Consider the following 14,879-nt stretch of genomic DNA (forward strand, 5'->3'; position numbering starts at 1 on the left):
TTAAACTAAATGTACATCAAAAATCAAAACATTGAGAAACAATTTCTACTACAATAGAGTTCAAATGCTCCAAAATCTCACTCCAGCGCAAATAACTAGCATATTAGCTTGCATAAGTAAGCTGGCCAATGTATTTGCTTTATTTTTGCCTATGAATGATCTACAATTCTTAAATTATGTTCTATAGTTCAATATTTAATCAATTTAACTTCTAATTTCAATTTATACAATAAAATTTAGAATGTAATGACAATTTATCGTATGTTTGTCTCACTTTATTATTCCTAGGCAACTATAGTGCAATTAACATGAATTTATTCCTAACAGATAATGGCGCGACCCGCGCGTGGGGTCCAAACTAGTTTTTTTGTAAAAATTATTACAATAGTGTATTTCAAGAGAAAACGCATGAGTCGTTCTCACCATCATCGTCAATCCAAGACATCCTCATAAATGACCTATCCATCACTGAACGTCGAATTCCATTCGATGATGATGATGCGTCCAATCACCCTTCAAAACGTCGCCGTCATCGGCGCAGGCGCTGCCGGCCTTGTCGCCGCCCGCGAGCTCCAGCGAGAGGGCCACAAAGTCGTCGTCTTCGAGAGAGAAGATCGAATCGGAGGCACCTGGGTCTACAATTCAACCACCGAGTCCGACCCAATTGGGATCGACCCGTTTCGCACGGTGATCCAAAGTAGCCTTTACGCCTCCCTCCGGACCAACCTGTCCCGAGATTGTATGGGTTTCCGGGACTACCCGTTTGTGGCTTCGAAAGAGGCCAACAGGGACCCGAGGAGGTTTCCGGGTCATAGAGAGGTGTTGGAGTATCTGAACGATTTTGCGAGTGAGTTTGGACTCAGTGAGTTGGTGAGGTTTGGTACGGAGGTGAGGAATGTGTGTTTGGAAGGTGGGAAATGGAAAGTAAGATCGAGAAAGGGTGGAGATCAGTTGGATGAGATATATGATGCTGTGGTTGTTTGTAATGGGCATTTTACGGAGCCCCGAATTGCAGAAATTCCGGGTAATTCTTCGAAATATTCGGGTCACCTTTGTTTCAAAATTGTGGTTTGATTTGTGTTTTGGATTGGGTAAATGGGTTTGTACCAGTTTTATGAATAAAATACTTAGGTTTGGTTTAGATAGATGGATTTTAAATGAAGTGGTTTCTGGTTAAAACCCTATGGAAATATAGGAGAGTTGAAGAGAATTATTTTATTATATGATCTTTATAAGGATTTCATCATCGTAGTAGTATGGCTCACAACAAAATTCAATATTGAAATTTTTATCTAAAATTATCATATTTAAAGTTGAATTATTCTTGTCAAATGATTATTATATTCAAACGCAATGTAAAGTTGCCTTTTAGGATCCTCAACAGTAATTCTTTTTTCTTTTTCCTTTTTTTTTGTTTTATAAAAAAGTTATAATTCATATGATTATGTGATGTTACTTTCAATTGTTACCATTTGGTGATGGTTCACCCAACTTTGACAATTACATAAATTGGAAAGATGGCCTCTTTGGCCAGATCTAAACTTATGCATTTTTGTTATATGACTTGTGTTTATGTGAATGGAATTAATTTTAAAAAGTGTTGTTTTATTGTTTTTTATAGAAGCATAGAATACTATGCAGACACTCTTGCCTTATTTTTACTTCGTCTTTTTTCTCTTCTTTATGACTGAAGGACCTCAATAGAAAAGCCTACAAGGCAGCTAGTGTGTCACATTTCTTACTAGAATTTTTTTTTTAAAACATTGGAAGCCATTAATGCATGCCTTGGTTCTCATATGATGCCGTGAAAATCAATTTTCTAAATAGTTTAATCATTCTAAAGGGATAATCTAATGCTTGTGTACGTTGATTAGTAATGGTTTGTCATTCTGACATATTCTGTAGTATGTTCCAGGCATTGAAACATGGCCAGGACGTCAAATTCATAGCCACAATTACCGCGTTCCTGAGCCCTTTCAAGGTCAAGTATGTCTCAGCTGCAATTCCTTCTTATTTTTGAATATCTCTTCATTGCATAATCAAGTATAATGGCTTAGTTTATAAAGGGTTTGGCACTTTATGTTATGAAACCAAGCATGTTGTGTTAATTTTTCTGGAAGAAATGATTTTCATTCACAAGGCACGAAATTTTCATTAGGTGAATTAAATTGACTTAGTTTATAGGAGGGTGTTTGGATCTTGGATGAGTAGATTTGTTGAGGGAAAAGAAAAATTGAGAGAAATGTGAACGAAATGTGTTATTTTTTCCCCCGCACATTTCCCTATACAAATCCCTATAAATTCAAGATCCAAACAGAGCCTAAGGGGTGGCTCATAATAGATTACCATTAGGTGACGTTTATGTACTTTTATCAGATTACTTGTAAAAAAACTGCATCAACAAATAATTGTTATTATCTTCAAATAACTGGGTGATGTTCTTTCCGCATTTCTACCAAAAGTTGCAGAATTCAGATAATTATCACTCTGAAAACTTTGAAACTGTCATACAGATATTTATATGTATGTATATATATAGTTTATGTTGGACAAATAGGAGAGGAGAGAAGAAGGTAGATATTTACCTGTTATAAAGTTTTGGCTTGTCAGGTTTTGCTGGTGGCATGGCCTTGGGGGGTTTCATTCCTAACTAGTAAATTGCTGTTTCTTCGTTTATTTATGAGTTTCATGTTTTTATTTACATGTAGGTTGTAATTCTGATTGGGAGTGCTGCCAGTGCTGTCGATATCTCTAGGGACATTGCTGGAGTTGCTAAACAAGTCCACATTGCATCTAGATCGGTTACGGATGGAACTATTGGAAAGCTTCCTGGATACAATAACATGTGGCTTCATTCCATGGTAAAAAAATAGTGGGGATTTTTTTACACTCATCCTGGAGATTTGTTGTTCAGAAATGCTGATTTTTTTACTTTAAAACAGTGCAGATAGAAAGTGTCGACAGAAATGGTACCGTGGTATTCCAAGATAGGAGTGCAGTCCGTGCTGATGTCATTCTACACTGCACAGGGTTTGTCCCAATCGATTAGCAACAATGGAACAAAGAAGAGAGAGATGTTCATAATTGATCTTTCTTTTCTTTTCTTTTCTTTTCTTTCAGGTACATGTATCATTTTCCTTTTCTTGATACAAATGGCATTGTGACTGTGGATGACAACTCCGTGAGGCCATTATACAAGCACATTTTCCCACCTCCCTTGGCTCCACAGCTTTCATTTGTAGGATTGCCATGGAAGGTTTGACTCTTCCCTATGTTACCTTCTTTTTTTCATTTTTTTTTTCTTTTAAATGGTGAAATAAATCTCTGCATATTCTTGACAATAGGTTATCCCTTTCCCATTGTGTGAAATCCAGAGCAAGTGGATAGCGGGTGTTTTGTCTGGTCGAATTGCACTTCCATCGTCAGGCGAGATGATGGCTGATGTCGAAGCTTTTTACAGAACATTGGATGTGTCTGGCATCCCAAAACGTTACACTCATAATCTCGCCGCTTCTCAGGTACATATATGTCTAACCTAGACTTAAAAGGTTGATGAATGATGAAGAGTTTAAATCTCAACGAACGATATGAATGTTGTTTCTTCAACTCCAATCCATGCAAAATGGGCAAGTCAATTGCTCTGCCACTAACTCATTACCTCCTCCGCCTCCCCAGCTCCCCCGCCATCACTAGTATAACCACTAGGGCACGTTTGTTTGGCCGCATGAAGGAAGGGATTGGATTGTGTATGAGGTGGGGTCCACCAATGGCATGTTTGGTTTGGGCATACACTGGAGGATTAAGACTCCACGTGGATTACTAATCCCCCTATGTGGGTGGATTAGGTTGGTTGGATTTTGGATGGGATTAGAAAAATAGTGAGTGAATTGGGTTTATTTTATATAAAAATGTTATTTTTTTAATTTTATTTTTTTTAATCAAATGTACCTGTTTATTTTAATAGTTGTTTTAGTTTTTTTAATTTATAAATAATTAACAATCCCATCACTAACCATCTTCAATACTATCATCAAAATAAACACACTTTTACTTAATTCCCTCACTAACAATTCCCACATTAACAATCTCTTCAATAACTATCCTCTCACTAACAATCACATCTAACCTAATCCACCAAACAAACGTGGCCCTAGTACATTAGTTTAATGGTCACAACCAAACATAGAAAAATATTTTTTGTTTTCCGTTACAAAATATTTTTTTGCCGAAACAAACAGTGTCATTCACCGTGAACCCTACTTATGTATTTTGTTGTCCTTCGATGTGGAGATGCTGACCTTTTTTAAAATGTATGCTCCCGGGTGGAATATATTTTATCCCATTTGCCAGTTTTGAGTACAATGCTTAGCTCGCCGCCAAGTGTAGGTGTCCACCCTCTTCTAAAACAAAGTCATCTTCATAAACGCCATGGTTCTTATTTCTGTATCTCTTTGTCTATGCAATGAGATTTAGCCCCTTTGTACCGTTAATATGTTGAATGACCTTTTTGCAGTTTGAGTACTATGACTGGCTTGCTGCCGAGTGTGGGTACCCAGCGGCTGAAAAATGGAGGAACCAAATGTATTCCGCAGCTACCAAGAACAGGATGGCACGGCCAGAAACATACCGCGATGAATGGGATGATCAGCACTTGGTTTCTCAAGCCAATGAAGACTTCATCAAATACAGTTCATCAAATACAGTTCAAAAGGAAATGGATTCATCATCTCTCAATAACCAGAGCTCCTCAAGCACTCCCACAACACAAGAGTTGTAAGGAGCCACTATTGTATTTTCTATCCATTTCATCATTGTTTATTTATTGTTGTGGGTGAATTGGTTATAGGCTGTTTGGTTTTGTGCTTTGTTTAAAGGGTAAGGTTAGAAACTCCAAATTTTCTACCAAATAAATGACTATGTGACATTTGGTCACCCATGTGAGACATTTGGTCATTAATTTGATAGAAAATTTAGGATTTATAACATTTTCCTTGTTTAAAATGCTTCACAAAATTGAAATAATGGATAACATTTGATCCTGCATACACATTTTTTTGTGCTTTTTGTAAAACAGCATACAATTGAAATGTAATGCGAGGGAAAACGTTTGATCCAATTCTCCACATTTTTTTTTTTTTTTTGGTTTTATTTTTGAGAATCCGCATGAGTTAGGGTACTCCAGTTCTCTTTGTTGCTTTTTTAATGTTTTGTTTGTTTCTAGTATTTTGTTTTTAATGTTTTGTACGGTTGGGCTAAAAAAAGAGAAGAAATTATAGTAAACTTCCTTAAATTATGATTCATGTGCTCTTGGCTTGACTTTTGATTTGCAGATTATTTTATGCAACTTTGTTATCCAATGAAGTATTGGAAATAATGATCATTCAAATTACAAAATTTGTGAACTTTTTTTACTCAAATATGTTATTAATATTAAAATTAAAAGAAAAAATATCCTGCACATAAGGGGGATCGTTTATATTTTAGAGGGACATAGTGCGTTTTTGTATTGACTGGCGATTGTACGGATCAAAATTATAAATTTGTAAAATCACAAATACAAACAATTGTTCCTATCGCATTGTTTCACGTAAGAAGTTATAAAGTGTTTTGATCTAACAAAAAACTGTATTATAAATACAGTTAATTTTTTTAAAAAAAAAAACTTGTCTCGTGTCCTCTTTTTTCTTTTGTTCTAGAAGAATTTGTTAACAATATTGTAAATTTTATTAATTTATATATATGCATTTTTGTTTTTTTATGTTTGTTTAAAGGAAGTGAACGAGAGGTAAGGAGTAGAGAGGCATTGGGTGGGAAGAGACAGACAGTAGAGAAGAATAAATGGCATAGGGAAGGGAAGAAGAAAAGAGGAGAGTAAAATACAGGAAAGAGAGAGGAACAAAAAATCAGAGTATTAAAGTAGTTTAAAAATAGTTTGCGGTTCGTGACCAGTCTGAAGTCTTTGCAGTTTGGGATAGGCTCAACTCGTTTAGTCTGTTTGGGTTCGGGTTCGGGTTCGAGCTTAACCCGAGACCTTAGATCAGAGCCTGAGTCATCATTTTGAAGCCCGGTTCATCAGTCCGCTTAAGGCCCACTTAATGTTCAGCCCGATGTCCAATATTTTTTTTAGTAAAAAAAATTAAAAAATATTATACCCAGGTCCAAGCCTACCAGTTTGCCCAAGGTCCGAATACACCGAAAAATATTTAAGGGTCACAAAAAGTGACTCAAAACTATCAAAATGACATCGTTTTGAGTTATTTTATGCTCAAAATGACATTTTTTTGATAATTTTAAACTATTTAAATCACACTTTTTGTGACCTTTCTACCATTGCTCGAATACACCCTAGACTGGGCTAATTTGTTGGCTCGTGACCCGATTCAAATTTTTGACGAGAATCTGCTAAACTCAACTTGAGTCCATCCGGGCCCAATTTACACCTGCCCACCTGTCACTCTCATCAGTCTCAGCTAAGCAAAGCAAACGTAGTGCCACTGCCAAGTGGGTCATACTCATTCCTCATACCCCTCTCCCAACCCCACCATGATTGCATGGAATATAAATTTGGACAAATTACAAATAGTGAGATAAGCACAAAATAATTATATTATAAATGAAATTATTTTTTAGTGTAACTCTTATATACATGATGAGTTCTACTAAGTACATGAATAAATTTGTATTATATACACATAAGAGTTATATCATTATAAAAACGATAATATTGTATGTTTCAATTAATATATTAATTAATGTATTAATATTAATTATAATATTATTATTGATCTCACTTATTATATAAATTATAAATATCAATTTTTTTTTAAATTATAACACATCTTCAATTAGTACAATAGTTAACATATATAATATTACTCTTATAAAAATATAATTTTTTTGCGCTCCACTGAAATGCCATTTTTCGTGTAGATTTTGGGGTCCCAACCCAAGGCCCCCAAACCAACCTCATCTCCCATCACCTTTCACATTTCAGCCCCTTTTTGCCCCCCTTTTAGCCTTCCCAGCTTTGCCACAGCTGTACCCCAAATGACAACCATAAATGTATCATGCTTGTAATTGTAAAAAAATAATTATAAATTAATGATAATTTTTATTAATTTTAATAATTAAAAATATAATTTTTGTATATATTTGTAATCATTTTTTAAAAATTATATTGAATTATAATTTTTCTTTCCCTTTTTTTTAAACCAAAACTTCATGTTATTTTGAAAACAAATTTCAAAATGTAAGTCGTTTTTAATTCAAGCTTTTCAGTGTAAAGCGGTGGTTCAGTGTAGCGTGGTGGATTATCTAGTGATTTGACAATACCTTTTTAAGCCTGGTATGAAAAGTAAGTTAAACGATTAATTTAGTTTATTAAAAGATAAAATAATTTAAAAAATTAATAAAATAAAATATTATAATTAAATTATAATTATTTTATATTTTTTTTTACAAAATCACGAAAGAATTAAAAAAAAATTCAAGTAATTTTTTTTAATGAAACTAAAATAGTTAAAAGGTTAAATTTAAAAAAAAAAAATCCAGACGAAGGCTATGGAATCTTTTGAGGAGAAGATAAAAAACTACTTTTGAACTTTTTACCATTTTTAAACCATATTACCTCTCATAATTTTTATTTATAAAAAATAAAATAAATTAAAAAAATCAAAAAAGTCAACTTTTACTGCATTTCCAAAATACTCCACACTATCCTCATTGGATTATGCCATGGAGCAATATGATGAATAGTGTTTGATAAAATGAATATAGTTTATGATAAAATTGAAAACTGAAAATTAAATATTGAAAATTTAAAAATTGAATATTAAATTTTTTAAGTTAAAAATTTATTTGATAAAAATTTAAGTATTAAATTAAAAATAAATTTTATAACATGTATAAGATAAAATTTAAAATTTATTATTTTTAAATTATACATTTTAATTTTAATATTGTGATGATGGCGGCGGTGGTAACCATGATAGTAGTAATAAAATGATAATAATGTTCATGACAATAATAACAATAGTGATAAAGATGATGGTAATAATAGTGATGGTAGTGGTAACAGTGACATAATGGTGATTGTGATGATAGCAGTAGTGATGATTGTGATAGTGATAGTGATAATGATAATTGTGACATGAAATAATGGTGGCGGCATGGTAATTGTGGTGATAATAGCCACAGTGATATTGAATTTATAATAATATATATTAATATTTATGTTTAATATTTATAAATTCAGTTAGAATTAAATAAATTTTATATGACTTAAAATTTTTTGAAGTTCTAACCTCCATTTTGAAATACTTACATTTTTTAATAATATCAATTATGATTATCAAATTAACATAATTAATTATCAATTAATTAATTTAATTTTAAGTAATTAGAGCATCTCCAACTCACTAGGCATATCATGCTTGTTAGTCAAAATGCCTAGTATAACTCATTTTTTTCAACTCCAATGCACTAGGCATAGGATTAGGCATTTTAGCTCAACTCACATTCACTAGCTACATGTAGCTAGCCTTCAAGACTAGACAAAATATATTTAACCATTAGGATCATTTCCCTCCATCTTTGTTGCTGATGTGACATTTTATAAAATTAATAGTATTTAGATGAATAGGTAAAATAAAGAGCATGGTTGGAGTAGAAACATGAAATAGTTGATAGACAAAATAAAATATATACTTTATAATAATATTTAGATAGGTAAAATGCCTATTACCGTTGGAGATGCTCTTAATCATTTTATCAAATACCGTCGTTGATAAATGTTGGAGGTGTTTTAAGAGACAATAATGGATAAATTAATTAGTAAATATATGAATTATAAATAGATTGTCCAGAGGATTAAAAGAAAGCTAATCATCATTTTTTAACAAAACTGGATGTGATGAACCAAGTTATACACCAAACTCCGAGATTTTTCAAAATTTGTTTTCTAAAATTTTGAATTTACTTCTCAAACTTAAGTTGTTTTATGAAGTCAACAAGCACACTCTCATAAAACAAAATAAGCTTATAAAGTAAATTCAAAATTTTTTTTTTTAATTTAGAAAATGTTTTAAAATCACGAGTTTGGATTAGAAAAAAACTCAAAATAATCCACAACCCGGACAAAACTAACAAATATCATTGAACACTACTATGATCATCGAAAATATTGATCACCAAAATCATGGATTTTCAAAGATTTTCCGATACCCTTTTCCAATGGCATCTTGTCAAACACAAAAATACCCAACATATCCCCAACCGGAGTTCCCCCACCAGCAGTCAAATTCAATACAACGGGGACCGGTGAGGAACACCCTTCCGTCGATTCACGGTGTCGGAAAAATCAACGGCCGGTGCACATATTGGTCGGTACTGAGTCCGGTAAACAGAAATGGTGGTGCGTTTTTTCTTCACAAAATCAGTGGTTGCGGTGCAAGCTAGAACACTAGTCCTAGCAACACTGCCTGAGCTAGACCCAGATGGCGAAATGGGCAACTCAAGGACCGAGTCATGGGTCATTTGTTCGTCTTCGAGCTCCAAAGAGCTCTCACCCCTCGTTCCCTGCAATTCAGAGCTGTAGAAATGGTGTTTCGTTACACCAAGTTTGGTGTTCCCCATTTGATGGACCTGTAATGACCATAAATTGTTAATATAGAAAAACCCATGTGGAGAAAGTGAAAATGTTACAAATGGGTTGGGATTAATTTATGTGATTTGGCCTAAATTTGGCCAAACAAAAATTCAAAACCCGAGTTAAAAATAATAATTTCATAAAAACAAAAAAATCTTAAAAATTTGTCATGTATGGGCTTATTTTTGTCTTTTTTATTTTTTTATGTAAAAAATTAAATTTTAGGATAGCCAAGTCAAATCTAAAAAATAAATAAATTTGACATAATTTTAAAAAGAATTCATAACAAAAATAAGCCTACTTCCAAGAGTCACAAAAAACTAACCTCTCAAAGTATACCCGATAAATTATAGTCCCGTATCATTATTAATAAATTCTATCTATAATATTTTTTTCAATTATGAATTTAAATAGAAATCAAAAATATAAATAAATAAAATATACTAATATTTTTTTTTGTTATTTTCATTTTTAAATCACCATTCAAATTCATGATGAAAACACAAAGTTAAAATTTCGTACTCCACGTCTCAATCCAGATATGTAAAAATCATGAACAGTACAAACTCCACATGGTAATACACAAAACATAAAGACAAAAAAATTGGTTGAGAAATTGGGTAGAATTGGCCTAACCTTGCAAGAAACAGAGCAGAAAAGGTAATGGTCTTGGAGGTTTCGATCACATACGACGCAAATGTTGCCTGAGCCTTTGAATTGACGAGTCATAGGCCTTTGATTCAAAAACACCACTTTTGCATTGTTTGTAGTGTAAGACTACATGAAAATAACTCAACTTTAGAAGCACAGAGCATGTAAAAAACAGAGTACGTAAAGAACAGAGTACTCTGAGCTTAAGTTCAAGAATAAAAAATTTAACATACTTGAACAGAGGAACAATCGATCAGTTTCTGGGCATCAATCAACCTCACAACATCTTGATAAACATACCTTCGTATCTGAGAAAATTAAAGAAATTTAGTGCACTGAATCGATCAAATTTGGGGTTTAAGTTCAATGGGTCGATTACAAACCTGTAAAAGATGGTGGATTTGGTGAGGAGGCAAGCAATGAGGGCAGAGACTAATGCAACAATCCAAACAAAATGTGTTCTTTTTTTCAGATTCATGAACCAAACAGGGAATAAAGAACTTCTCACCCAGAAGGACTTCAATCCACTGAGGAATTGAATTTAAACCCACCTGAAATCCAAGTAAAAAAAATACAAAATTGAATCAATTTCCATGGAAAGTAAACAGCAAAGCAGGGGACTACAATTTTCAATTGTAAAAAGGAAAAAGAAAAATACCATTTTTTTTATGCCGTAGAGAGGATGGGACTGTTAGATTGTATAAAGAACGTGACAGCAAATGGCCATCAAGTAGAGAGGGAAAGAGAGAGAGAGGCAAAAAAAGAAAGGAGGGAGGACTGACAGAGTGAGAGAAAAAGGAAATGGAGGTGCCCTGGAGAGCTTGATGATACTGGGTGAAACTGTTGCACAAGGAAGCGAATAGTAGTAGTGAGAGTAGTGTGTGTGTGTGTGTGTGTGTGTGTGTTGGGGGGGGGGGGGGGGGGGGGGGGGGGGGGGGGGGGGGTTTCTTGTGGAGTTTTGGTGGAGTTTGGGGCCTCATTTAAAGAAGTGGACAGACTGGGATCCCCCATTTAGAGAGGAAAAAAATATAATGAGCCGTTTCACGAAGATTTTTCATTTTTTATTAGTGTGATGTTTTTTTTGTATATATAATTTAATAGTGAAAAAAAATTATGATAATTTTTATGATATTTTTTTCATAATACTTAACACTACTCTTAAATTTATTAATTAAATATAGTTTTAATAATTTTTTATAAAAAAATAAAAAAGATGTTGCGATAATTTGCAGTAAATAAGTGTGTTACACAATTGGTTTGCAGAACCCCATAAATGTATCGTGGTGTTTCGAGATAATTAAATAATCATCTTAAAGATGTATTTGAATTATAGATTTGAATAAAAATAAAAAAATAAAAAAATAAAAAAAAAGAAAAGGTGAGAAAAATTATGAATGTAACGTAAACTAATTTGTTTCTCTATTTTTTTTCGTCTTTCATTTCTTTTTTTATATCTCTACTAAAACACAGTATAAAAATGTGTTTAGATTAAAGACTTAAATATAATTTGTAGAGAGAGAGAAAAAAAAAACACTAAAGAAAAAACCAATGAATACAAACTAAATAGGATAATTCCTGGTAGCTCGAATAATTGGCTCGACTTTTGGCTCGAATCTGTAAAACGACGTCGTTTTACATTTTTTTTTTCCCCCTTTCTTTTTCTTCCTTTTCTTTCTTTCTTTTCTTCTTTTCTTCTTCGTCTTCTTCGTTGAAACCAGGAACAGAGGGGAAGAGGAGAGAGGGAGCTCCCCCGCCTCCACCCGCCATCCTCGTCGCGAGGAGCTCGTCGCCTCCGCCGCCTCCGCCCGCCGTCCCCGTCGCAGCACGCCGTCGATCGTCGCAGCACGCTGCAGCTCCGCGCAGCCCCGCCTCCGGCCCCGACTCCTCCTCCAGCCATTTTTATGGCCCCCTCCCCTCCCTCCCGCTTCCTCCTCCTCCTCCTCCTCCCTCCTCCTCCGACTCCGACGAATTCGAGCCAAATTCGAGCCTCGAATTCGAGCTACGAATCATCGCCGAACTAAATATTGTTCAATTCTTCATTATATTTTTGTTTCTATTCACAAATTCTTTTTAAATTTATAATTCAAAAATACAGTTTAATAAAGGATCTGGACGGTCTTCGGTCCAAATTCGGGATAGTTTGGTTTAGTTCGCATATTGGGTTCACTTTTGGGCCCATTTTCGATAATCAAAATTGTTCACATTTTAGAATTTATTGAGCACATTATTCTTATAAAAAATCACATCGATCGGATAACAGATACTATATATTCGGATCACTTTTGTCTGAAAAAAATAGACGGTCAAAAAATTAATGGTTTATAAAAAAATAATTCGAATATATAGTATCCGCTATCTGATCGACGTGACTTTTTATAGGAATAATATACTCAACAAACCTTAAAATATGAACAGTTCAAATTTTCAAGAATGGGTCCAAAAATGAACCTAATGGATCGGACTAGACCCTCGAGTCCAGATGATGAACTGGAGGCAAGCCCCAGCCTTTAATAAACTCAGGGTGTGTTTGATTGGGGGGATTAGGGGAGATTATTCACTGTTCGAATTGCTTATCCGAACGAGGGAGATGTCCGTTGTTTGATTTGGATTTTTAGCTCGTTGGACTCCATATCTCTCATAAGAGGGACTAAACAATCCTGAGGGGTGAGATTATTTTTATGGGATTGGTATCCCGTAGGACTAGTATATGAAATGTTCATTTTACCTTCACGCTATTACTTAGTAAATAATTGAAAAATGGTAAAATAGTCTTTTGAACATTTATAAATTATTTTTTTAGTGTTGTTAATTTAAAATTATATATTAAATAAAAAATATAAATTATATATTATAAATTATAAATTAAATTTAATTAAAAATTATGGCCTTATAAATTAAATTTGGGTAAATTACACTAACACCCCCTGAGGTTTATCTTTATTACAGTTCTCTTCCTCACCTTTTACAAATTACATCTCCTCGCGAGGTTTAAAGTTTCATTACAGATTCTCTCCTTCAACAATTTAATTTTTTTAAATAGCAATTTTTTCCTCATTGGGTAAATTACATTGACACCCCTCACATTTTAGAAATTGCAATCCCCCCCAAGGTTTAAAGTATCATTACCAATTGCTCCATCGGTTAGTATTAGTTGGAAAAAAATTAATTGGAAAAAAAATTGTTTGAAAAAAAAAATAGAAAAAAAGTTTGTTAGTAAAATTTTTAAATTTTTGTTTAAAAACCAACGTAAATTCATTTTTTGAATTTACGTTTTTTCTTTAAATTTACAAACTGAGACAACCATTTATAAATCAAAAAAATTATCAAATAAGTTTTTATGACAGTTTTTAAAATTTTTGTAAATATAAATTGAAAACTGAAAACAAAATGGTTACCAAACAGGCCTTAGATGGTAAAAATATCATAAAATTAACAAATAATTAAATAAGTTACCAACGTAAAAAATGACTTATTAAAAGATTCTTAAGTTATGTATGGTTTGATTATTAGAATTTAAAAAAAAAATTAAAAATTAATTTGGTTAAGAAATAAAAAATAATTATCATTTAAGGGTAAAAAATAATTATTATTTTAACTTTTGGATAGGTTATATACATACGTATGGATGTTTCAATTTAATTTGTAAAAAATTATTTCTAACCACTCGAAAGATAAAAATTATTTAAAAATAATATTTATTTTTTATTTTTTATTTCTTAGCCAAATTAATTTTTAATTTTTAAAAAAAATTCTAAAAATCAAACCATATATAGCCTAAGAATCTTTTGATAAGTCATTTCTTACGTTGGTAACTTATTTAATTATTTGTTAATTTTGCGATATTTTTACCATTTGAAGCCTGCTTAGTAACTATTTCGTTTTCAGTTTTCAATTTATATTTACAAAAATTTTAAAAATTGTCATAAAAACTTGTTTGACAATTTTTTTGGTTTATAAATGGTTGTCTCAGTTTGTAAATTTGAGAAAAAAACGTAAATTCAAAAAATGAGCTTACTTTAGTTTTTAAATAGAAATTTAAAAAATTTACTAACAAATTTTTTTTTCAATTAAATTTGTTTTCAATAATTTTTTTTTTCCAACCAATACTAACCGATGGGCCAATTGGTAATGCTACTTTAAACCTTAGGGAGGGGATTGTAATTTCTAAAATGTGAGGGGTGTCAATATAATTTACCCAGTGAGGGCAAAATTGGTATTTAAAAAAATTAAATTGCTAAGGGAGGAATCTGTAATGAAACTTTAAACCTCAAGGGAGAGATGTAATTTTCAAAATGTGAGGGAAGAGACTGTGATAAATATAAACCTCAGGGAGTGTCAATGTAATTTACCCATTAATTTTTTTTAGTATTGTTAATTTAAAATTATATATTAAATAAAAAATAAAAAATATAAAGAATAAAGATTGGTAGCTCGAAGGATTTTGCCCCCGAATCCCCCTAAAGCCCAAAACGACGTCGTTTTGGGCTTTAGGTTTTTTTTTTTTTTTTTTTCTTCTTTTTTTTCTTCCATTTTTGATCTGAAACCGACTGAGAAGAAGAGGGGAAGAGGGAGAGGGAGAGGG

The 14,879-nt window shown here is 32.6% G+C and overlaps 2 protein-coding genes across 3 annotated transcripts; one reads left to right on the forward strand and one right to left on the reverse strand.

Moving 5' to 3' along the window:
• Positions 1-305: 305 nt before the first annotated feature.
• LOC114265022 (flavin-containing monooxygenase FMO GS-OX-like 3) lies at positions 306-5,116 on the forward strand. Of its 2 annotated transcripts, none has more exons than XM_028205755.2 (7): positions 306-1,024; positions 1,916-1,986; positions 2,709-2,861; positions 2,948-3,030; positions 3,121-3,256; positions 3,345-3,518; positions 4,514-5,116. In XM_028205755.2, the coding sequence occupies exons 1-7, from the start codon at positions 454-456 to the stop codon at positions 4,775-4,777; spliced, it is 1,452 nt and encodes a 483-aa protein (XP_028061556.2). In that variant the 5' UTR covers positions 306-453; the 3' UTR covers positions 4,778-5,116. The 2 variants fall into 2 exon arrangements, with proteins under 2 accessions (XP_028061556.2, XP_028061557.2); XM_028205756.2 differs by having other exon boundaries at positions 348-1,024; positions 3,375-3,518.
• A 4,017-nt stretch (positions 5,117-9,133) lies between these two features.
• On the reverse strand, positions 9,134-11,215 carry LOC114265054 (protein RGF1 INDUCIBLE TRANSCRIPTION FACTOR 1). The gene is made up of 5 exons (XM_028205792.2): positions 10,956-11,215; positions 10,681-10,848; positions 10,531-10,605; positions 10,283-10,423; positions 9,134-9,642 (listed from the first exon to the last, which is right to left on the reverse strand). The coding sequence occupies exons 1-5, from the start codon at positions 10,956-10,958 to the stop codon at positions 9,301-9,303; spliced, it is 729 nt and encodes a 242-aa protein (XP_028061593.1). The 5' UTR covers positions 10,959-11,215; the 3' UTR covers positions 9,134-9,300.
• Positions 11,216-14,879: the final 3,664 nt, after the last annotated feature.

The sequence above is a fragment of the Camellia sinensis genome, chromosome 11, assembly GCF_055761805.1.
Source record: "Camellia sinensis isolate YWXY chromosome 11, ASM5576180v1, whole genome shotgun sequence".
NCBI classification, from domain to species: Eukaryota; Viridiplantae; Streptophyta; class Magnoliopsida; order Ericales; family Theaceae; genus Camellia; species Camellia sinensis.